Genomic DNA, 23,803 nt, shown 5'->3' on the forward strand with positions numbered 1-23,803 from the left:
ACTGTAACTGCCGTAAAGCAGTAACTCTACCACCGTGCCACCGTGCCACCGTGCCACCGTGCCGCCTGTGGGAATGGGAAGGATAGGAACTATGGGAATGGTTTCACATATGAGTCATACAGCAAGGAAACAGACCCTTCTGCTCAACTTGCCCACACCGACCAACATGCCGCATCGACACTAGTCCCACCTGCCTGCGCTAGGCCCATATCCCTCTAAACCTATCCGATCCATGTACCTGTCCAAATGTCTCACAATGTCTCTAAATGTTGTTATAGTACCTTTGTTTAAGAAGGAACTGCAGATGCTGGAAAATCAAAGGTAGACAAAAGTGCTGGAGAAATTCAGCGGGTGCAGCATCATCTATGGAGCGAAGGAAATAGGCAACGTTTCGGGCCGAAACCCTTCTTCAGACCTATTATAGTACCTTTGTCTGGCAGCTTGTTCCATAAACCCACACTCCTCCCTCTAAAACTTGCCCTTCAGCTTCCTATTCAATCTTTCCCCTCTCACTTGTATCAAAAGTTTAAGAACCATGGCAGTCTTTCGTCTTATAATGAAAGCAAATATAATGAAACTCCAAGTTCCATTTTTGAGTTCACTTTTAAATATATTGTTCAGTTATCGCATTATGCAGCCAATTTATCTCATAAATACATTGCATATTGTACAATGTATAAAGACAATGTAATGTCTTTCTGCTGACTGCTTAGCCCGCAACAAAAGCTTTTCACTGTACCTCAGTACATGTGACAATAAACTAAACTGAACTGGACATGTACCATCTCATTATTTACTGAAAGAAATAACGGCAAACACACATGATATGCACACCAGAGTCAATAACCACTTTTTTTTGTGAGCTTAGAAAATGATGAAATTATGAGCCTATTAAATGGTGAAATAATTTAATTTTCATCCGCATGTTTAACTAGATGCCTTCTTGTTGTGCATCTGCCTAAAATCTTCACGACTGATAATTGGCACACTATATTTATAGACCATGTTCTTAAGGATTTCATGTAGATACAACAATCCCCACGATTAAAGTCAAATCCAATATGTTACAATTAATAACATCCTGCGGTAAACCCCCAAATTGAGCCGCGTTTGTCTAGATTTGCGTAAAATAATATCTAATCAGTTGTACCCAATTACCCAGTCCACCCGAGCCAGAATGCAGAGTTAATTTAACATTACCTCCAGGACAGCGATGAGCCCTATGTTCAGTCAAGTCAGCCAGTGAATCAAAGTCCTGCTGACAATTATCACAGGTGTAAATTGATTCATCTTCCATGTCTTCATCATCTTCGTTTCTCTCTTCCTGACTGGTCATGCTGTGTCTGTCTTCCAACAGTTGTCTGTCCTTAGTATCATACTCCTGCTCTCCTCCTGAGGTTCCTACTGATGATAAAGCAGAACATACTATAACTCAAAAAAGGTGTACTGCCGAAAGGTTTACCCGGTTAATTCAGTGGTGAACGCGCGCAAACTAGTCACACTTCACGTCCGAGATAGAAACACAAGAAATATCAGAGCCGTATCACTGAGTAACGACATAACTCAATATATTTGATATTCCACTTCTAATAGATTGAATAAACGGCGGTTAAATTGAAGGAAATGGCTAACAATATTTTCCCACAGAAGCTAATATTAAATCTATTTGTAAACAAAATATAGTCAAACCGTAAGTATTCTCAAACATTTTTATTCAATTGGAAATTTTAATTTTGGCTCACATTCCTTCCAAAACAAAAGGCAAATGTCAAGCTTTGTTAATATTTTAAATTGGATATAAATATAGAAACTGGAATTCTAGGAATATTGATATTTTATTGTAGTAGAGTGGAGGTTGAACGCTTGAGAAGCCACACGATGTAGATCAAAATATGAAGCAATTGCAGAACAAAAACATGCAGTGGTTTGTATTTTTTTAATATAATGTCAACATTTTAAAATATTTCTAAAATGATTCAGCAAATGTTTCCGTTTGTTAGTCCAGTAAAAATACTGCAACTCGTTTGTTGGATCAGAGTGATAATCCCTTTTCTAAAACAATGAAACAAATAGTTTGTGCAAGAAAAGGAGATTGCATTTTAGAATAAAGATGGCTATGAAAATTAAAAAAACAAGAGGAATGAATATTAGATGTCCCCTGAAATATTGTACGGTAAAGGAACATGCTGAATTATTAAATCTACATATTACAACAATTTAAAAAAATCTCACTGCGCTTTAAGACTAACATGATGAAGTGTTTTTTCTAAGTTTCACATTGTTATCTGCGTTTGACCTCCTGCAGATCCGACCTTCACGACCTTTCGGAGCTGTCATTTGTCTGACTTGACAAGCAATTGTATCAAATGCCAAGCATGCCATATGCGTGCAGTTTCTGTGGGCGTCATCTCCAGCACGCTGTCAATAAACGATACAACTACAACAAAAACCTGCGGTTGCTTCCACGAGACGAATATTTTAAAAAAAATACTTTTACATTTCTCCCCGTCACGTTACAAATCTTGCGATCTCAAGATCTTTTAGATCCGTAATTCACATTAGTTTGAGGTTTGTAATTCACAAATTACAAATCTCAAAATCTGGAGATCTCAAGATTTGTAATGTGAATTAAAGAAATTCACTCTCGAGATTTGAAAACTATGCAACTTACATGGAAAGGTGCTGAAAAACGTTTTAGAATTGATTACAATTTTCCTTGTTCAAGAAGGATCTGCAGATGCTGGAAAATCGATGGTAGACAAAATTGCTGGAGAAACTCAGCGGGTATGGCAGCATCTATGGAGCGAAGGAAATAGGCAACGTTTCGGGACGAAACGTTGCCTATTTCCTTCGCTCCATAGATGCTGTCGTACCCGCAGAGTTTCTCCAGCAATTTTCAGAAGAAGAGTTTCGGCCCGAAACGTTGCCTATATCCCTCACTCCATAGATGCTGCCGTACCCGCTGAGTTTCTCCATCAATTTTGACACCTTACAGTTTTCCTTCTCAGATATAAATACAAGAAGAGTTTTTACTTGGTATTTTTGACAATATTTCCTTTGTGTCAACATGATACATCTGATTTTCAATATAAAAACGGAATTTTCCCCTTATAATAATCCTGACAATCTTACAACATCCACTTCTAATAAAAGTCCAGCATCCAAGACACTATTTTTTGTTATATCATAGCTAGAAGCTGTAAAATGCTTTTATTCATGGTTCATACAGTGACGTAAGCAACATGGACATATAAAATGAAAGTTGACAACTAATTGTCAGGGCGGCATGGTGGCACAGCGGTCTGCCTCACAGCGCCAAAGAGCCGGGTTCGATCCTGACTACAGTCAGTAGTACACAAGTCATTGAAGGTAGGCATGCAGGTGCAGCAGGCAGTAAAGAAAGCGAATGGCATGTTGGCTTTCATAGCAAGAGGATTTGAGTATAGGAGCAGGGAGGTTCTACTGCAGTTGTACAGGGTCTTGGTGAGACCACACCTGGAGTATTGCGTGCAGTTTTGGTCTCCAAATCTGAGGAAGGACATTATTGCCATAGAGGGAGTGCAGAGAAGGTTCACCAGACTGATTCCTGGGATTCAGGACTGTCTTATGAAGAAAACTGGATAGACTTGGTTTATACTCTCTAGAATTTAGGAGATTGAGAGGGGATCTTATAGAAACTTACAAAATTCTTAAGGGGTTAGACAGGCTAATTGCAGGAAGATTGTTCCCGATGTTGGGGAAGTCCAGGACAAGGGGGTCACAGCTTTAAGGGGGAAATCTTATAAAATAGATGAGGAGAACTTTTGTCACAAAAGTGCTGAATTCATGGAACTCTCTGCCAGTGAGGGTAGCAACATGGTTCATTGGCTATATTTAAAGGGAAAGTTGACAACTAATTGTCAGGGTATGGAGGAAGGCAGGTACGGGATACACAGTTGGATGATGAGCCATGATCATATTGAATGGCGGTGCAGGCTCGAAGGGCCGAATGGCCTACTCCTGCACCTAATTTCTATGTTTCTATGTTTCTATGTTACAGGTGCTGTCTGTACGAGTTTGTACGTTCTCCCCGTGACCTGCATGAGTTTACTCCGAGATCTTCGGTTTCCTCCCTCACTCCAAAGATGTACAGGTTTTTTAAGCTAATTGGCCTTGTATAAAGTGTAAAAATTGGCCTAGTGTGTGTTGGATAGAGTTAATGTGCGGAGATCGTTGGTCGGACCGGACTGGATGGGCCGAAGGGCCTGTACACACGCTTTATCTCTAAACTAAAGTAAAAATTAGGGAAAACAATCACTATCCAGAATAGATCACATAAGTGTGGAAATAGAGCAACAGTTTCACCACAATTTGTTATAAAATTCTCCAGCTAGAATGGTTTCTGCCTCTATTTAATTTAACAGCATTATTTGCACCTGACATTACGATAAATATTAGTTAACTTTCCCAATCCACAATAGTGACCTCCCTTCAGGTTTTGTTACAGTGAATGCATTTCTAAAGAACACGATTAATTACAGGACTGTCTGGCAACTAGTGCATGCACAACAAGGTACGATGTTATTCTGCAAAAGTGAATACATTTTGTTTTTCAGTTTTATTCGGTAAGGATTGACTATTAGACGGTGACGTTTTGAAAGGAATTGATCATTGTATTTTATTGCCTCTCACTAATGAAATAATGCACAACATATTAGAATGGTGCAAGTCACATCAGCTGAGGGGATGAACGAGAAATTTAGAAGCAAGTTGCAAAACAATACCAGAGGTAGTGCAGATATTTTTTGGATGGAGAAGCGAGGAACTGCAGATGCAGGTTTAGACAAAAGGACACAAAGTGCTGGAGTAACTCAGTGGGTCAGGAAGCATCAAGGACCGGTCGCACCCCGGCCACTCCCTCTTCTCCCCTCTCCCATCCGGAAAAAGGAACAGAAGTGTGAAAAAGCACACCTCCTGATTCAGATACAGTTTCTTCCCACTTGTTATCAGGCAACTGAACCAGTCCTGAACTATTGCCATTGACATTATTGCCAAAGAGGGAGTGCAGAGACGGTTCTCCAGACTGATTCCTGGGATGTCAGGACTGTCTTATGAAGAAAGACTGGATAGACTTGGTTTATACCTCTAGACATTTAGGAGATTGAGAGGGGATCTTATAGAAACTTACAAAATTCTTAAGGGGTTGGACAGGCTAGATGCAGGAAGATTGCTCCCGATGTTGGGGAAGTCCAGGACAAGGGGTCACAGCTTAAGGATGAGGGGGAAATCCTTTAAAACCGAGATGAGAAGAACGTTTTTCACACAGAAAGTGGTGAATCTCTGGAACTCTCTGCCACAGAGGGTAGTTGAGGCCAGTTCATTGGCTATATTTAAGAGGGAGTTAGATGTGGCCCTTGTGGCTAAGGGGATCAGGGGGTATGGAGAGAAGGCAGGTACGGGATACTGAGTTGGATGATCAGCCATGATCATATTGAATGGCGGTGCAGGCTCGAAGGGCCGAATGGCCTACTCCTGCACCTAATTTCTATGTTTCTATTAACGACCTCATTGGAGACACTCAGACTACCTTTGATCAGAACTTGCACTAAACGTTATTCACATTATTCCCTTGATCGCGTACACTGTAAACGGCTCGATTGTAATCATGTATTGTCTTTTCGCTGTTGGGCTGGCACGCAATGAAAGCGTTTCACTGCACCTCGGTACACGTGACAATAAACTCAACTCAAATTTCTTGAGACATTTGTGGAGAACATGGGTGGGTGACATTTCAGGTCGGGACGTTTCTTCAGATTTGATAGATAGACTGACAGATAAATAGCTCACAAAAAGTCAATGTGGGAGATGGAGGTAGATTCATACTGGGATTTATAGAAGGAAACCTTATTTAGCTAAAAACAATGAGTCTGGAATAAACAAAGAACTGAGGCTTCGGGCTCCTCAGTCTAACACTGTGGATTTGAAAAAAAAACAGAAGACACATCGTACCTGTATGAAACGCTATGGACCAAGCGTTGATCGTCAAAGCAAAAGAAGTACGTTCATGCTACTTGCCTTTAATAATAGGTCACAACTGAAATACTGTGTTTCAAGTTGCAAATCACAAACAAAATACGGGAAAAAAATAGCTGCCATAACGTTGGAAAATAAAGAAATTAATATCAGGGGTTATGGGGAGAAGGCAGGAGAATAGGGTTAGGAGGGAGAGATAGATCAGCCATGATTGAATGTCGGAGTAGACTTGATGGGCCGGATGGTCTAATTCTGCTCCTATAACATGAATTTATGTCCTCAATACAGCAATGAAAATAATGAAACTACATTATTATAAAACTAGATCTTAAGTCTGCTATCTCATGGTGTTAGATATCTGTTTGTGTGACAGTTTATGTTTCCAACAGGCTTCCAATTTTAACCAGTTAGTTATTCGTGTTTGTTGTCCATTCATGATTCACTTGCGAAATTACAAAATTATAAAATTATAGAATGTATTGATTTTTTTTTTAATACAACAGAAAGCAACCAGATAAGAAATTGATTGCAAATGTCCATCCATGCTAATTGAATGCAAATGTCATTAGCTAACAACTGATTACCAAAGAGAAGGTAGACAAAACTGCTGGAGAAATTCAGCGGGTGAGGCAGCATCTATGGAGCAAAGGAACAGGTGACGTTTCGGGTCAAGACCCTTCTCATCTGAAGAAGTCTCGACCCGAAACATCACCCATTCCTTCTATCCAGAGATGCTGCCTGTACCGCTGAGTTACTCCAGCATTTTGTGTCTATCTCCAGTTTAAACCAGCATCTGCAGCTCCTTCCTGCAACAACCCATCTCATTTGCTGTGAACTGTTGTCTCAATGTATTTGCAACAGATAATTCCTGAAAAATTATGAATTAAAAACCAATCAGATCAACTGGAGGTTGACTTTGTTCATCCTGCTATATGTTGTATAGCAAAAGGTATGTAAATTAAATTGGATATTCAGTCCGTCACTTCACAGCTTTGTGTTGGAAGGAAGTGCCGATGCTGGTTTACACCGAAGATAGACACAAAATGCTGGAGTAACTCAGCGGGCGAGGCAGCGTCTCTGGAGAAGGGGTATGTATGGTTGACGTTTCGGGTCGAGACCCTTCTTCAGACTCAGATGCTTCTTCAGACGCTTCTCGACCCGAGAAGTCACCTATTCCTTCTCTCCACACTAATGTATGGAACAAGCTGCCAGAGGAGGTAGTTGAGGCACGGACTATCCCAACGTTCAGAAACAGTGAGACAGCTACATGGATAGGACAGGTTTGGAGGGATATGGACCAAACACGGGCAGGTGGGACTAGTGTAGCTGAGACATGTTGGCCGGTGTGGGCAAGTTGGGCTGAAGGGCCTGTTTCCACGCTGTATCACCCAATGACTCTTTGACTCCAGAGATGCTGCCTGTCCCGCTGAGTTACTCCAGCATTGTGTCCCTTAATTTCATTAGTTAAGGACAGTCTTCTGCTAGTTATTCACCAGAATCTCCAATTTTTTCGTTTGGACCTCAAGGGGTCCAAATGACAATTAAATGTATCTTGTATTTTGTATCTTGAATTTTGACATTGCTATCCTGGTATACATTGATGCCCCACAATTTGTGTTAATTGCCACAAAAGTAGCCAAAGCGGAAGATGCGAAAAAAGTGTGACACACATCACTAATGTAAACCATCTCCAACAAATTCTCCTTTTGTTTAGGAAGGAACTACAGATGCTGGTTTGAACCAAAGATAAACACAAAACGCTGGAGGAATTCAGCGGGACAAGCAGCATCTGTGGGGAGAAGGAATGGGCGACAATTCGGGTCGGGTCTGAAGAAGGGTCTCGACCAGAAACGTCGCCCATTCCTTCTCTCCAGAGATGCCCCCTGTCCCGCTGAGTTACTCCAGCATTTGGTGTCTACCTCCTTTTGTTTAATTCGCTTTTAATCATCTTCTTGACCCGTAATGTAATTTATGTTAATATAGCATTTATTTGCAGCTATAAATCGTCATCTTAGCACAGAAAGGAAAATTATTAAACAGCATCTGGAACAATATCGTCGATAGCAATGTACCTCCCTGTCAATTCTTTTGTGGGATTTTGTTTTGCTTATTGATAGTTTTCATTAGCACGTTCTAGGTGTTGATTGCTGTCTGCAATGCCTCTTTAGTTGTGATTTATCACTGTTTTATGAACAAGGAATTTGCCAATCAAGTTCAAAGCTAACACAGCAATTTGCATGAGTTAAAACGTGACAGCCAAGCCCAGCAAAGTGGATCTAACGAACAAAGCACACAAAAGCCTTATATATGTGTGGATGGGATAGATATGACTGATATAGATTAGTACATTTAAAAAATGTGCAGTAATTATGACCTTGTTACATAATTATATAATGTCACATTATTCCCTTTATCATGTGTCTGTACACTATGGATGGCTCGATTATAATCATTGAGGCATTGTGTCATACACCGTGGAAACAGGCCCTTCGACCCAACTTGCCCTCACCGATCAACATGTCCCATCTGTACTAGTCCCACTTGCCTGCGTTTGGCCCATATCCCTCTAAATCCATCCTATCCATCTACCTGTCCAATTGCTTCTTAAACATTGCGATAGTCCCAGCCTCAACTACCTCTTCCAGCAGCTCGTTCCATACACCCACCACCCATTGTGTGAAAATGTTACCCCTCAGATTCCTGTAGAATCTTTCCCCCTTCACCTTAAGCCTATGTCCTCTGGTCCTTGATTCCCCTACTCTGGGCAAGAGACTGTGCATCTACCCGATCTATTCCTCTCATGATGTTATACTCCCCCTTAATGTTGAGACATTAAGACCTGGAGCGGGGCCGTACATCGCCCGGCGCGGCCTTAACGGCCGTGGGACTTACCATCGCCCGCCAGGGGGCTTTAACATCGGGAGAAAAATGGAACACAGGGGAGAGAAAAGACTTTGCCTTCCATCACAGTGAGGAGGAGATTCACTGTGATGGATGTTTGTGCAAATTAAATGCCTTGTGTGCCTTGTAGAAATTGTTTCTTTTTGTTTGGCTGCAGAAACAGAGTTTCGTTTGAGCCTCATTGAAGTTCAAATGACAATGAATAAATATTGTACTGTATTGTATTGTATTGTATACAAATTCATGTATAGTCTTTCCACTGACTGATTAGCACGCAACAAAAGCTTTTCACTGTACCTCGGTACACGTGACAATAAAATAAACTCAACTCAACCTCTTCGAAAAAGGCTAATTTGGTGTGTCTGGCAACAAGACTTCCCAAATGATAGTGTTTAAGAAGGAACTGCAGATGCTGGAGAATCAAAGGTACACAAAAAAGCTGGAGAAACTCAGCGGGTGCAGCAGCATCTATGGAGTGAAGGAAATAGGCAACGTTTCGGGCCGAAACGTTGCCTATTTCCTTCACTCCATAGATGCTGCTGCACCCGCTGAGTTTCTCCAGCTTTTTTGTGTACCTTCCCAAATGATGTGATGGAATGCAAATTCCACCACTCTTTATATTCCTCCTACTTCCTGCAGTTTTCTACAAAGTGCACATTTTCCCTGCAAAAAAAGCTCTTCCAGGACAGGATGGGGTGCGAATGACGTGCGGGCAGAGGGGACGTTGAACTTGGCACCGTGTTCGGCACGGACATGGTGGGCCAAAGGGCCAGTTCCTGTTCTGTGACGTTCGATGTTCCAACAGGCAGAGTAGAGTTGCAAAATACTGACCCAATAATATACAGTAATGGATACATCCCATGACACTAAAATAAAACTGACCCTAGCTGCAAACCGCACTGTGTCTTCCTAGGCACTCTGTTTCAAATAAATTAGCGATACTTAATTAGCATTCATACAAAGAACAGAACTGAGCTTCACCCTTGGGGTCAGTCAGTCCATTGAGACTGTTCCTGCAAAAACACTACATTCCTGATTCCATCATGCTTAACTCAAATGGCAAGAGTCCATGATGCTTTGGCAGCACCTCCCGTGACTGATTTCCTGATTCTGTTCTTTGTTTCAAATCTAGCTCCAGGAAATGTAATCGGGGTTTAAAAAAAAATTATACCTCATCCTCATTTCCAAGATCCCTTTTCACGAGGTAAGCACATATAACTTTCTTGGGCAGATTGCATCTCGACGACGAAACTGCTTGCAAAATGTTATTAATAGGTTTTTATTTATTCATACGGTCACAGGTTCATAAGTTGTAGGAGCAGAATTAGGCCATTCGGCCCATCAAGTCTGCTCAGTTCAGTTTAGTTTATTGTCACGTGTACCGAGGTACAGTGAAAAGCTGTTGTTGCGTGCTAACCAGTCAGTGGAAAGACAATGCCATTTACTAGATTTACTAGAATGTTGCCTGGGTTTCAACAACTAAGTTACAGAGATAGGTTGAATAAGTTAGGTCTTTATTCTCTGGAGCGCAGAAGGTTAAGGGGGGACCTGATAGAGGTCTTTAAAATGATGAGAGGGATAGACAGAGTTGATGTGGACAAGCTTTTCCCTTTGAGAATAGGGAAGATTCAAACAAGAGGACATGACTTCAGAATTAAGGGACAGCAGTTTAGGGTAATATGAGGGGGAACTTCTTTACGCAGAGAGTGGTGGCGGTGTGGAATGAGCTCCCAGTGGAAGTGGTGGAGGCAGGTTCATTGGTATCATTTAAAAATAAATTGGATAGGCATATGGATGAGAAGGGAATGGAGGGTTATGGTATGAGAGCAGGCAGGTGGGACTAAGGGGAAAAAAATTTGTTCGGCATGGACTTGTAGGGCCGAGATGGCCTGTTTCCGTGCTGTAATTGTTATATGTTATATGTTAATGCATGATTACAGTCGAGCCGTCCACAGTGTACAGATACATGATAAGGGAATAACGTTTAGTGCAAGGTGAAGCCAGTAAAGTCCGATCAAAGATAGTCCGAGGGTCACCAATGAGTAGTTCAGGACTGCTCTCTGGTTGTGGTAGGATGGTTATGTTGCCTGATAACAGCTGGGAAGAAACTGTCCCTGACACGCAATCCTGGCTGATCTATCTTTCCCTCTCAACTCCACTCTCCTGCCTTCTCCTCGTAAAGTCTGACATACTTTTGAAAGTCATGCAGGAAAAGATGGCTGGAGTCTCATCAAATCAATACATTGACCATGGAACAAACTGTCAAGTAACAAAATGTGTACGAAAGAATTGCAGTTGTTGGTTTAAATCGAAGATAGGCACAAAATGATGGAGTAACTCAGCGGCGGGACAGGCAGCATCCCTGGGGAGAAGGAATTTGGGTCGAGACCCTTCTTCAGACTGATGTCAGAGGCTTGGGCAGGACAGAGATATAATGTAGTTGGAGACAGTAGGACTGCTCGGAGAACTGGGAAGAGAGAGGGGATGGAGAGAGAGAGAGAGCAGGGGCTACGTGAAGTTAGAGAAGTCAATGTTCATACTGCTGGGGTGTAAGCTACCCAAGCAAAATATAAGGTTGCTGTTCCTCCAATTTGCGCTGGGCCTCACACTGACAATGGAGGAGGCCCAGGACAGAAAGGTCAGTGTGGGAATAGGGAGGGGGGAGTTAAGGAGTTAAAGTGCTGAGCAACCGGGAGATCGCGTAGGTTTAGACAGTCTGGGCGGAGGTGTTCAGCAAAACGATCGTCATGTAACAAAGCTTGTTTTACCAGTTAGATTAACCTATTAGTGAGTTTGCTATTTTCAGTCTTTTGTTCTGAATCATAATTTCCTAATATTTGTAACCATGGCAAGCGCATGCAATATTTTCAGCACAGCTTGAAAAATCATCATGTTCCTAACCTTGCTATTAGCAAAAGATACATTAAAAAAATTAAAATCTTCTTGGGTATATGTACTGGAATTCATCAGCCTATTAAAGGGGAAATAACTAGTGTGAGCAATTAAAGGAGCAACCTGTTCTCATTTAATTTTTAAGCATTCATAATTCATCCTTGGATAGTCTTATTTCTAGAACGGTTAGTGAGAATGTTTGTTTTTCTTTTCGGGTGATAAGAGCCTTACAGCACGGAAACAGCCAACTTGTCCATGCAGACTAAGATGCCCATCTCAGCTAGTCCCATTTGCCTGCACTTGATCCAGATCCCTTCCATGTCCCTGTCCAATTGTCTTTTAAATGGTTGCTAGACAAGTGGGACCCATTGGACCCGGTTCCCCCAACGCAATATTCCACCACTCACCCGTTCCCCCAACGCAACCCATTCCCCCAAAGCAATATTCCACCACTCACTCATAGCCCCCAACTGCGCAGGCGCGGCTCATTTCCCCTCATCCGCCAACACTCCCCCCCCCCCCTCCACCCTCCCTCTTCTCTTCCTTCTACTCCTCTACTCCCTCCCTGACCTCTCCCTCCCGCTCCTTTCCCCTACCCTCAGTCACTCCCTCCCTCCATAACACCTCTCCCCTCCCTACCCGCCTCCTCTCCCTCTATCTCCCTGAGCAATCATGTAAATGAGATCCCATTGTGATGTCATTGTGGGGTGAAGCACTGCTGACGGGCAGTTTATGTAAATGAGATCCCATTGTGACATCATAGCTGCTAACTTCCACAGCAACTTCAAGTGATTTTTCTCAAACTGGATTTTGTAACGTTGAAAATGTGAATAACTTGTAAAATATAACATCAATCTGAACGAAACCTGATACACCACACCACAGGCCAATTGTCACTAAGGTGGTCTAAAAATTGTTGTGCTATCGTGTACCATTTTGGCATAATTTCAGGATCACATACGCAGATATCCACACACACACAAGCAGACAGAATCACACACATAGAAACAAACAAGATGAGAGTTTTAGTAATGTACAGATAGTACTACCTCAACTACTGACAGCTCATTCCCTTTTTCAGGGTGGTATGGTGGCGCAGCAGTAGAGATGCTGCCTTACAGCTCCAGAGACCCTGGTTCGATCCTGACTACTGGTACTTGTCTGTATGGAGTTTATAAGTTCTCCCCGTGACCTGCGTGGGTTTTCTCCGAGACCTTTGGTTTCATAAGGTCATAAGTGATAGGAGTAGAATTAGGCCATTTTGGCCCATCAAGTCTACTCCATAATTCAATCATGGCTGATCTATCACTCCCTCCTTACCCCATTTTCCTGCCTTCTCCGCAGTTTCCTCCCACACTCCAAAGACGTACAGGTTTGTAGGTTAATTGGTTTGGTATATAAAAAAATGTAAATTTTCCCTAGAGTGTGTGCGTGCGTGTAGGACAGCGTTAATGTGAGGGGATCGCTGGTTGGTATGGACTCGGTGGGCTGAAGGGCCTGTTTCCACGTTGCATCTCCAAACTAAACTAAAAAACTTAACTACCTGTCCTGAGTGTCTTTTCAATGTTGTTAATAGTCCCTGCCTCAGCTACCTCCTCTGACAGCTCATTCCATGCACCTACCTCCCTATGTGTGAAACTGCAGGTGATGTATGCAAGGGCAAATAGAGCAGATGGTTTGTACAGGTTACTCATAGGTAACGTTGACCAAGAACTATTCACCCAGGACCAAATAAACAGATACACAGGACTAAGGTTTGCAAAACAATGCCATTCACAGACAATCCCGCTGCAACTACCTCCTCTGGGAACTCATTCCTTACACCCACCTTACACGCAGTGGCTCAGCGCACCAGGCAGCATCTCTGGAGAGAAGGGATGGGTGACGTTTTTCGACTGCGAAGAAGGGTCTCGACCCAAAACATCACCTGTTCATTCTCTCCAGAGGTGCTGCCTGTCCCGCTGAGTGACTCCAGCGTTTTGTATCTGCCCTCTGAGTATTTTTCTCTTAAGTGATAGTCAGTATCCAGATCCGTACAAATGAAACCATGAGTCATCGGCAGGAAAGTTTTCCCAGTTAAGAAAAAACATAATTAGAAAGGGTTTCCTGTTGAGAATGTTCAGTTGTAAGTGGATGTGTCACACACAGAAACATTGCTGCAAGCTGCGCTGTTTTATGATAAGACACTAGACTGGATTTTACGATGGTAATGATAGCTAAACTTTCATCATTTGCTGCTGCTGTTTAGAGAAACGGAAAGTAAATTCTGGATTTTCCCACATTCGTAGTTTAATGGGAAATTCTAAAACACTTGGGAGCTACTCCAGCCTTTTGCGTCTATCTTCGGTTTAAACCAGCATCTGCAGTTCCTCCCTGTCTATATTTAGTTTAGCTTAGAGATACAGCGCAGAAACAGGCCCTTCAGCCCAACGAGGCCGCACTGACCAGCGATCCTCCCGTACACTAGCACTCTCTTACACACTAGGGACAATTTACAATTCTTACTGAATTAACTACAAACCTGCATGTCTTTGGAAAGTGGGAGAAAACCAGAGGACCCAGAAAAAATCCACACGGTCACCGGGAGAATGTACAAACTCCGTACAGCCAGCACCCGTAGTCAGGATTGAACCCGGGTCTCTGCCGCTGTATGGCAGCAACGCTACTGCTGCGCCACCGTGCCACCCCGTCACCCCCCCAGTAATTCAACCCCCTTTGCAAACGACATGGTTTTTGGCTCCACTAATGGAACTGAAGGAGATCATTTGAATGAGGATCAATGAAGGGAATTTTCCAAACAACTCACTGTAAAAAAAGAGACAAAGTGCTGGAGGAACAAAGTGAGTACGGCAGCATCTCTGGAGAACACGGATAGGTGATGTCCTCCAGAGATGCTGCCTGACACGCTGAGTTACTCCAGCACTTTGTGCCTTTCCTGGTAAACCAGCATCTACAGTTCCTTGTTTCTCGTGGGGAAATATATTCTTGTGTTGTTGCACGAGAAATAAAGGAATGTTTGAGGGTGTGCAATGGCAGAACGAAGACTAAAAATACTGCCTTGAAGAAAAATCTGCAAGTACATGGTACGTATTGTATTCATAGCACAGCCTGCATGTTAATAATAAGGGGCAGGCCATTTAAGAATGAGATGAGGAAAAACGTTTTCACCCAGAGAATTGTAAATCGGCGCCACAGAAGGCAGTGGAGGCCAATTCACTGGATGTTTTCAACAGAGAGTTAGGTTTAGCTCTCAAGGCTAACAGAATCAAGGGATATGGGGAGAAAGCAGGAACGGGGTACTGATTCTGGATGATCAGCCATGATCATATTGAATGGCGGTGCTGTCTCCAAGGGCCGAATGGCCTACTCCTGCACCTATTTTCTACAATGATGAAGTTGTCAAGTGCCAATAACCAGAAGCACCTGCATGAGTCTGAAGAAGGGTCTCGACCCGAAACGTCACCCATTCCTTCTCCCCAGAGTTGCTGCTTGTCCCGCTGAGTTACTCCAGCATTTTGTGTCTTCCTTTGAGTCCAACACTAAGTCCTGGAGCAGCTCAGCAGGTCAGGCAGCATCTCTGGAAGATATGGGTAGGAGATGTTTCGGGTCGGGACCCTTTATCAGACAGAAGAAGTCTGAAGAAAACCCCCCTATCCCAAACATCGCCTCTCCATTCCTGCCCCACTTGCTGAGTTCCTCCAGCGCTTTGCCTTTTACTCCAGATTCCAGCATCTGCAGTTCCTTCCATCTCTAAGCACATACTTGATTCTGTTTAATGTAGTTAGAGTTATGTAACGAGGAAAAAGCAATGATAAAGTTCCTATTTTTGCTGCATTCTGTGAAATAGAGTTTCAAGATTCCCAGTAAAATCCTCACCAATAGACAATAGACAATAGGTGCAGGAGTAGGCCATTCGGCCCTTCGAGCCAGCACAGCCATTCAATGTGATCATGGCTGATCATCCCCAATCAGTACCCCATTCCTACCTTCTACCCATATCCTCTGACTCCGCTATCTTTAAGAAGCCCTAACTAGCTCTCTCTTGAAATGTTTCTGTTGGAGGAGAGATTTAGTAGAGTAGAGAGTATGGAACGATTGTAATATGTGACTGTAGGTCTGCTTCTGTGGCCAGCACGCAAATGGTGGCCTGGGATGGGTGCCATCTTGGAAGCAAAGCTGGTATCCACCAGAATCCCAAGTATCAGACTAAATTCTACAATTGGAATGAAGCCATTAAGCACAATTCCGCACAATGCTCCCGTCAGAAGGAGCCACCCTCTCTGGTTCTATCAAACAATGCTTTCTATCCTTTAAGCATGCAGGACTCTGACATTTCTCTTGTGAGGTGTCCACTATTACATCCTGCATCCACTAATTAACTCTGTCAGATGCAACAGATCCCCAGGTGAATGAGCAAACAACTTATATTTGCCAAACACACACTACAAAGACAATTTATATGATGCTCATTTTCTACCATATTATCAAGTTAATAATGAAACAAAAATGGATGACCAAAAGACTATTATCCCACACTTCACTATTGTTGGGTTCACCAAATCTCGACCCGAAACGTTGCCAATTCCTTCTGTCCATAGAAGCTGCCTCGCCCGCTGAATTTCTCCAGCAGTTTGTGTCTACCTTCGGTTTTACCAGCATTCTTTCTTAAGTTTTTTATTCCCTTTGAATGATGATTTACAATTTCATATCAACCAACACTTGTAAACAAATGACACCACAGATTAGTCCATAGTCATTATTACAATATTTTCTTCACGAACCAGGTCTCCACTGAAACATTTGTGCTCAGGAGTGCTGATGCTGCATAACTCTCACCAGAACTCTACCTTTCCAGCCCCAGAATGAGAACGGCACAGTAATCTGGCACTTCCCGGTGTTGATTGTATTGTATTGTATTGTATTCAAATGTATTGTCATTGTCTCAATTTGAGACAACAAAATGAATTTCCCTTACAGGCAGTATCATTAAAAAAAAATTTTTTTTTAATCACCATTTTTTTTAAATAAATAAATAAATAAATAATAAATAAATAAATAATAAACATATTAAAAATAAAATTGAAATTGAATTTAAAAAAAAGCACAAACACAGAAAGTCCACGACACAACATAACATAAATGGCACCAAGGTGAGGATGGCACCATAGTCCAGCCAGCCTCCCCTCCGTGTTCATCCGTGGTCGGGGCCTTCCGAGCACCCGCAGTCGCCGCCCCGGGTGGCCCGATGTTCAGGCCCTCACGCCGGGCTGGTGGAACGCCGACGCCAAACCCCGACGGTGAACATCCTCCTCCTCAGTTGATCTCCACAACTACTCTTGATCTCCATCCTCTCTCCCTGGAACAGTCTTTGTAATTGTCCACAAGGCTACCAGGCAGCTACGGTTCAAACCTGCAAGGCAGCCCAGTGCACCATGATCCAAATAAATTGTTTGTTGTAGACTGCGGCCGAACAACGTGGAGTGGTGTGACCTTTCCTGGAGACCGGCCGGGAGCTTCAAGCCGTGGGTGCGGCGCGGACTTACCATCGCGGAGCCTGGGATCTTTTGCTGAGGATCGCCAGTGTTGGAGTTTAACACCGTGGCGCAGCGGTCTCCGGTAAGGAGCGGCCGACTCGGGGGCTCCATTCCACGGAGTGTTCCGATCCTTCCCGATGCCGGAGTTTCGATCATCCCGACGAGAGAGCTTGTACAGCGGACCGTCAGCAACAGTCCCGTTCAAAGGCCATGGGTTAACAAAGGAGAAAGATGACTGAACTTTATTGCCTTCCATCACAGTGAGGAATGGGGATTCCACTGTGGTGGATGTTTATGTTAAACTTTATTTTATGTGCTGTGTGTATTTTTGCTTTTTACTTAGTATGGCTGTATGGTAACTCAAATTTCACTGTACCTTAATTGGGGCACGTGACAATTAAATTGAATCTTGAATCTTGCACTGAAACGTCACCTATGTGTAGGAAGGAACTGCAGATGCTGGTTTAAATCGAAGATAGACACAAAATGCTGGAGTAACTCAGCGGGCCAAGCAGCATCTCTGGAGAGAAGGAATGTGTGATGTTTCAGGTCGAGACCCTCCTTCAGACTGAAACATCACCGATCGATGTTCTCCAGAAATGTTGCCTGACCTGCTGAGTTACTAAAGCACTTTGTGTCTATCCGTGGTATAAACCAGCATCTCTAGTACCTTGGTATCTATTCTATTACTAAAACTCTCATTTCGGCCTCTTCCAGTTTGCGTTTCTTTTAATTTGCGCAAAAACGGCACCCTATATCGCTATGATTTTTTCGCCACCTTACCGTTCTCCTCTGCTTCAAGCTTTGTTCCGATCTGTGGAATATTACAAAAGTTATGAAGGTTTAAAAATCGTGAGTTGCAGCAGATTGGTCTTCTCGCCTGTCTGTCACCATGAAAGTAACGCCCCTTCCGGCACCCGCTGTCAATCACCGGGGGCGAGGAGAATAAATCCCGAGCGGCGTGGCTGAGTCCAGAGTCCATGAGTGAGAGAATCCAGAAGCCGTGAGTGAGAGAGCCCAGCCACCCAGCCCGAGAGCCACCCAGCACAAGAGCCGCCCAGCCCAAGAGCTGCCCCGCCCGAGAGTCGCCCAGCCCGAGAGCCCCCAACACGACCCATCCCCCCCACAACCCCTCCCCCCACTCAACCCCTTCCCAACAAACCCACAACCCCTTCCCACCCCCACACGCCCCCGCACTCCCACCCCCCACACCATACTCTCCCCCCTCCTACACTCCCCCGCCCACATCAAACCCCCACCCCTCCCTGTGGGATTTGGGGAAATGAGCCGCGCCTGCAGTTAGGGGCTATGGGTGAGTGGTGGAATATTGTGTTGGGGAAACGGATTGCATTGGGGGAACGGGTTGTATTGGGGGAACGGGTTGCGTTGAGGGAACGGGTTGTATTGGGGGGAACGGGTGAGTGGTGGAATATTGTGTTGGGGAATGGGTTGTGTTGGGGGACCAGGCATCCGGTGTAACTGGGACCCAACGGGTCACACTTAGCCTAGTTACTAATATTATCCAACGGTTTAACATTATGATGCCCCTGAAATTACAAACAGCTGCTTGTTGAAGCATCACCGATATTTTAGACATTGCCACTTAGCCTATGGAATTCTTTGACTTTCCATGAACAAAGAGAAAAGAAGATTTGGCGATTTATTTTGTGCAATTGAGAGCTTCCAAACTTCTGTAGTCCCGATTCATGCCCCTAATCAACCTCCCAGCTTCATTATTAGTTTAGCTTAGAGATACAGTATGGAAACGGCCCTTCGGCCCAGTGTCCGCGCCGACCAACAATCACCCCGTACACTAGTTCTATCCGACACACACCAGGGACAACTTATAGAAGCCAATTAACCATCAAACCTGCACGCCTTTGAAGTGTACGAGAAAACAGCAGCACCCGGGGAAAACCCACGTGGTCATAGGGAGAACGTGCAAACTCCGTACAGGCAGCACCTGGGGTCAGAATTGAAACCGGGTATCTGGGGCTGTGAGGCAGCAGCACTACCGCTGCGCCACCGTGCCGCCCCCTTTTACATATCGCCCATGGTCGCCCCTCTCAATACTTCTCGCAAAGGTTATCCAAACTTGCTTTATAAAGGCGTTGCTTTTTTTTCTAAAAGCTTTTCTTCCCTTGACGGTAAGTTTGAACAGGTCCCTGTTTGTAGACCAAGGAGACAGGCGAGTCGCAAGTTAATTTCTTTCTGACTTCAGCTCAGAGGCAAGCGTACTTTGACCACATCATCTGTCATCAGGTCCACCCAGTTGGAAGTTAGATGGGCTTCACCCTCATCAATATCCTGCCTCTGGCTGAATGCCTTGCCCTCTACACAATTGGAAAGCAAAGGAAGTGCCAGGCTATTCATAACTCGATGATCGATTACCATGCTGCTCTGAACCCCATGCCGAGGCCATGTAATTGGTTGTAATATGTCAAGTCATTTGTAGTGAGCGCTATAGATTTGCAACTCAGTCCTCGAGATAACATCCTAATTGTATCACATCTCCTACAATTTGTTGACTGGGTCAGTTGTGCAGTACTTTAGCTCGAGTTTGTTCTCTGCTCGAAAATAAAATCCTACTTAAAACTCAAAATGCTGGGGTAACTCAGCGGGACAGGCAGCAGCATCTCTGGAAGGAAGGAGGGTCTCAACCCGAAACGTCACCCATTCCTTCTATCCAGAGATGCTGCTGCCTGTCCCTCTGAGTTACCCCAGCATTTTGTGCCCATCTTCGGTGTGAACCAGCATCTGCAGTTCCTTCCTGTCACAATAAAATCATACAGTTCGGTTCAGTTTAGTTTATTGCCACGTGTACCGAGGTACAGTGAAAAGCTTTTGTTGAGTGCTAACCAGTCAAACAAACAATAGACAATAGGTGCAGGAGTAGGCCATTCAGCCCTTTGAGCCAGCACCGCCATTCAATGTGATAGAAACATAGAAACATGGAAATTAGGTGCAGGAGTAGGCCATTCGGCCCTTCGAGCCTGCACCGCCATTCAATATGATCATGGCTGATCATCCAACTCAGTATCCCGTACCAGCCTTCTCTCCATACCCCCTGATCCCCTTAGCCACAAGGGCCACATCTAACTCCCTCTTAAATATAGCCAATGAACTGGCCTCAACTACCCTCTGTGGCAGAGAGTTCCAGAGATTCACCACTCTCTGTGTGAAAAAAGTTCTTCTCATCTCGGTTTTAAAGGATTTCCCCCTTATCCTTAAGCTGTGATCATGTCTGATCATCCACAATTAGTACCCCGTTCCTGCCTTCTCCCCTGACTCCGCTATTTTTAAGAGCCCTATCTAGCTCTCTCTTGAAAGCATCCAGAGAACCTGCCTCCACTGCCCTCTGAGGCAGAGAATTCCACAGACTCACAACTCTCGGAGACGGAGACTCACGGAGACAAGAAAAAGTGTTTCCTCGTCTCCGTTCTAAATGGCAAACTCCTTATTCTTAAACTGTGGCCCTGGTTCTGGACTCCCCCAACATCGGGAACATGTTTCCTGCCTCTAGTGTGTCCAAACCCATAACAATCTTAGTCAACAATCTTAACAACAGTCGACAGAAAGACACAATTACAATTGAACCATTTATAGTGTTGAGATACATGATAAAGGGAATAACGTTTAGTGCCAGTTAAAGACGATCACCATTTGTAAAGAATAACTGGACAGATTGCAGTGACTATGAACTACTCCACTCATGACTTCTGCGTAGTTGTTTAATATATGCAATTTTGTTTTTAATTATTTTGCATGAGATCCTCTCCATTACTTTCATTACAACGGTACTCATTTAATTTCTTGACAAAATTGTTCCCTGAAAAGTTTCTGTCTTTAGTTTACTTTAGAGATACAGGGATACAGCGCGGAAACCAGGCCCTTTGGCCAACTAAGTCCACTAACACTATCCCACACACTATTGACCTCCCGGTGGCTCAGCATTTCAACTCCCCCTCCCCCTCCCACTCCGTCTCCGACCTCTCTGTCCTGGGTCTCCTCCATGGCCACAGCGAGCAGCACCGGAAATTGGAGGAACAGCACCTCATATTCCGTTTGGGGAGTCTGCACCCCGGGGGCATGAACATCGAATTCTCCCAATTTTGTTAGCCCTTGCTGTCTCCTCCCCTTCCTCAGCCCCCCTGCTGTCTCCTCCCATCCCCCAGCCTTCGGGCTACTCCTCCTTTTCCCTTTCTTGTCCCCGCCCACCCCCGCCCCCGATCAGTCTGAAGAAGGGTTTCGGCCCGAAACGTTGCCTATTTCCTTCGCTCCATAGATGCTGCTGCACCCGCTGAGTTTCTCCAGCATTTTTGTGTAACCATTGACAATCTACCATTTATTTTAACCAAGGCCAGTTAACCTACAAAACCCTGCGTGCGTTTGGAGTGTGGGAGGAAACCGGCGCACCCGGAGAAAACGGTCACGGGGAGAACATACAAACACCGTACAGACAGCAGCCGTAGTCAGGATCGAGCCCGGGGAGTCTGGCGCTGTGATGCAGCAACTGTACCGCTGCGCCACCCTACTTATTCCGTGTTTCTACACAATGAATTATTTGTCTATGGTGGGCCAAATGAATGATAACACAATTTTATGGAGAACTAGAGAACCACTTAAAAGTTACCGTGTGACTTGACAAGCAAGGGAAAAAAAAGCAGCCTTGATGAAAATAAAAGTCTAGGCAAATATATACTATTAGGGCAGACACGGTTGTCTCTTAAGAACACAGCTGCTAGTCACAATGGGTGGCCATTGAAAATGACAGCAATCGTTTCCATTGACACTTATGCAATGATATTTTATTAAACAATGTTACTGCCTTTAATATTTTTAGCTTGCAACAAAAATGAACGTAGCTATGAGAAAGACCTTCATATTTGAAAATGCTGCGGGGAAAAATAACTTTGTTATTTTGAGAATGAAACTGTCTCACCGCTCACTCCCTTTCCCCAATTGGCACCATTTTTTTGTAACTGGATCAAGAGAGTCAAGAAAGTTTAATTGTTACAGCAGATCAATTACATTTGTTATTCACAGCAGCAGAACAGGCCTGTAACGCAGTGCGCATAGATAATATTTAATAAACAAAAATCCAATACATTAATAACCCCAAATTCTTTAGTGCACCCAACTGAAGAAGTCTGAAGAAGGGCCTCGACCCGAAACATCACCTATTCCTTCCCTCCAGAGATGCTGCCTGACCCGCTCAGTTACTCCAGCATTTTGTGTCTACCTTTGGTATAAACCGTTCCTTCCTACACAAAGACAGTCTCCAGTTCATAAGTCAACGTGTCGTGTTCATATGGTTCTGGTGGTTGTAGGGGAGAAGGTTGAACTTGGTGGCCAGTTTTCCTGTACCTTTTCTGCATTAAAAATGAGAACACGGCAGGGGTGGTACGGGTGGGTCTTTGATAATATTGACTGATTTTACATGGCTAGGACTCAAGGGCCTGAGCTACAGGGAGAGGTTGGGCAGGCTAGGACTTTATTCCTTGGAGCGCAGGAAGCCGGGGGGTGAGTTTATAGTGTACTAGACGACCCGTGGACCTGTTGGGTCCTCGTTGTGACGCGAGTCAAGTAAACACTGCGCACGTGCGGATACGGGCAACGTAGCCCCAACTGCGCGCACGCGGACACCGGGCCCGCCAACCCTCCCCCAACTGCGCAGGCGCGGCTGACGGGCCCGGCACGTGGGAGCGCAGTGCCGTTCGCAATATAAAGTAAATTAAAGTTTTAAAAGGGAAATACTTTGTAAAATCGAACAATATTTGCTACTGCACCACGCAGGCGAATGGTGAGTAAGGTACCCCAAAACTGGTGCGCTATCGTGTACTGTTTTGGCGATATTTTGGTAACATACATACATACATATATATATATACATACATAAATACATACAAGATGAGACTTTTAGTTATATACTAGACCAAGTGGGACCTGTTGGGTCCCTGTCACACGGGAGGCCAATAAATCCCCAGGGCCAGATAGGCTGCATCCCAGAGTACTTAAGGAAGTAGCTCCAAAAATAGTGGATGCATTAGTAATAATCTTTCAAAACTCTTTAGATTCTGGAGTAGTTCCTGAAGATTGGCGGGTAGCAAATGTAACCCCACTTTTTAAGAAGGGAGGGAGAGAGAAAACGGGGAATTACAGACCAGTTAGTCTAACATCGGTAGTGGGGAAACTGCTAGTCAGTTATTAAAGATGGGATAGCAGCACATTTGGAAAGTGGTGAAATCATTGGACAAAGTCAGCATGGATTTACGAAAGGTAAATCATGTCTGACGAATCTTATAGAATTTTTCGAGGATGTAACTAGTAGCGTGGATAGGGGAGAACCAGTGGATGTGGTGTATCTGGACTTCAAGAAGGCTTTCGACAAGGTCCCACATAAGAGATTAGTATACAAACTTAAAGCACACGGCATTGGGGGTTCAGTATTGATGTGGATAGAG

General features: G+C 44.0%; 1 protein-coding gene across 3 annotated transcripts in view; it reads right to left on the reverse strand.

Annotated features, from left to right (window-relative positions):
• Positions 1-23,803, reverse strand: part of znf423 (zinc finger protein 423) — a 356,073-nt gene that overhangs the window by 234,510 nt on the left and 97,760 nt on the right. For 2 of the 3 annotated variants that reach the window (XM_055648399.1, XM_055648397.1), the window contains exon 3: positions 1,201-1,404. In XM_055648399.1, coding sequence (XP_055504374.1) covers positions 1,201-1,404 — 204 coding nt within the window. The remainder of the gene's footprint in view (positions 1-1,200; positions 1,405-23,803) is intronic. The other variant, XM_055648398.1, reaches the window with a different exon arrangement.

This window comes from Leucoraja erinacea, chromosome 17 (genome assembly GCF_028641065.1).
Source record: "Leucoraja erinacea ecotype New England chromosome 17, Leri_hhj_1, whole genome shotgun sequence".
Classification (NCBI taxonomy): domain Eukaryota; kingdom Metazoa; phylum Chordata; class Chondrichthyes; order Rajiformes; family Rajidae; genus Leucoraja; species Leucoraja erinaceus.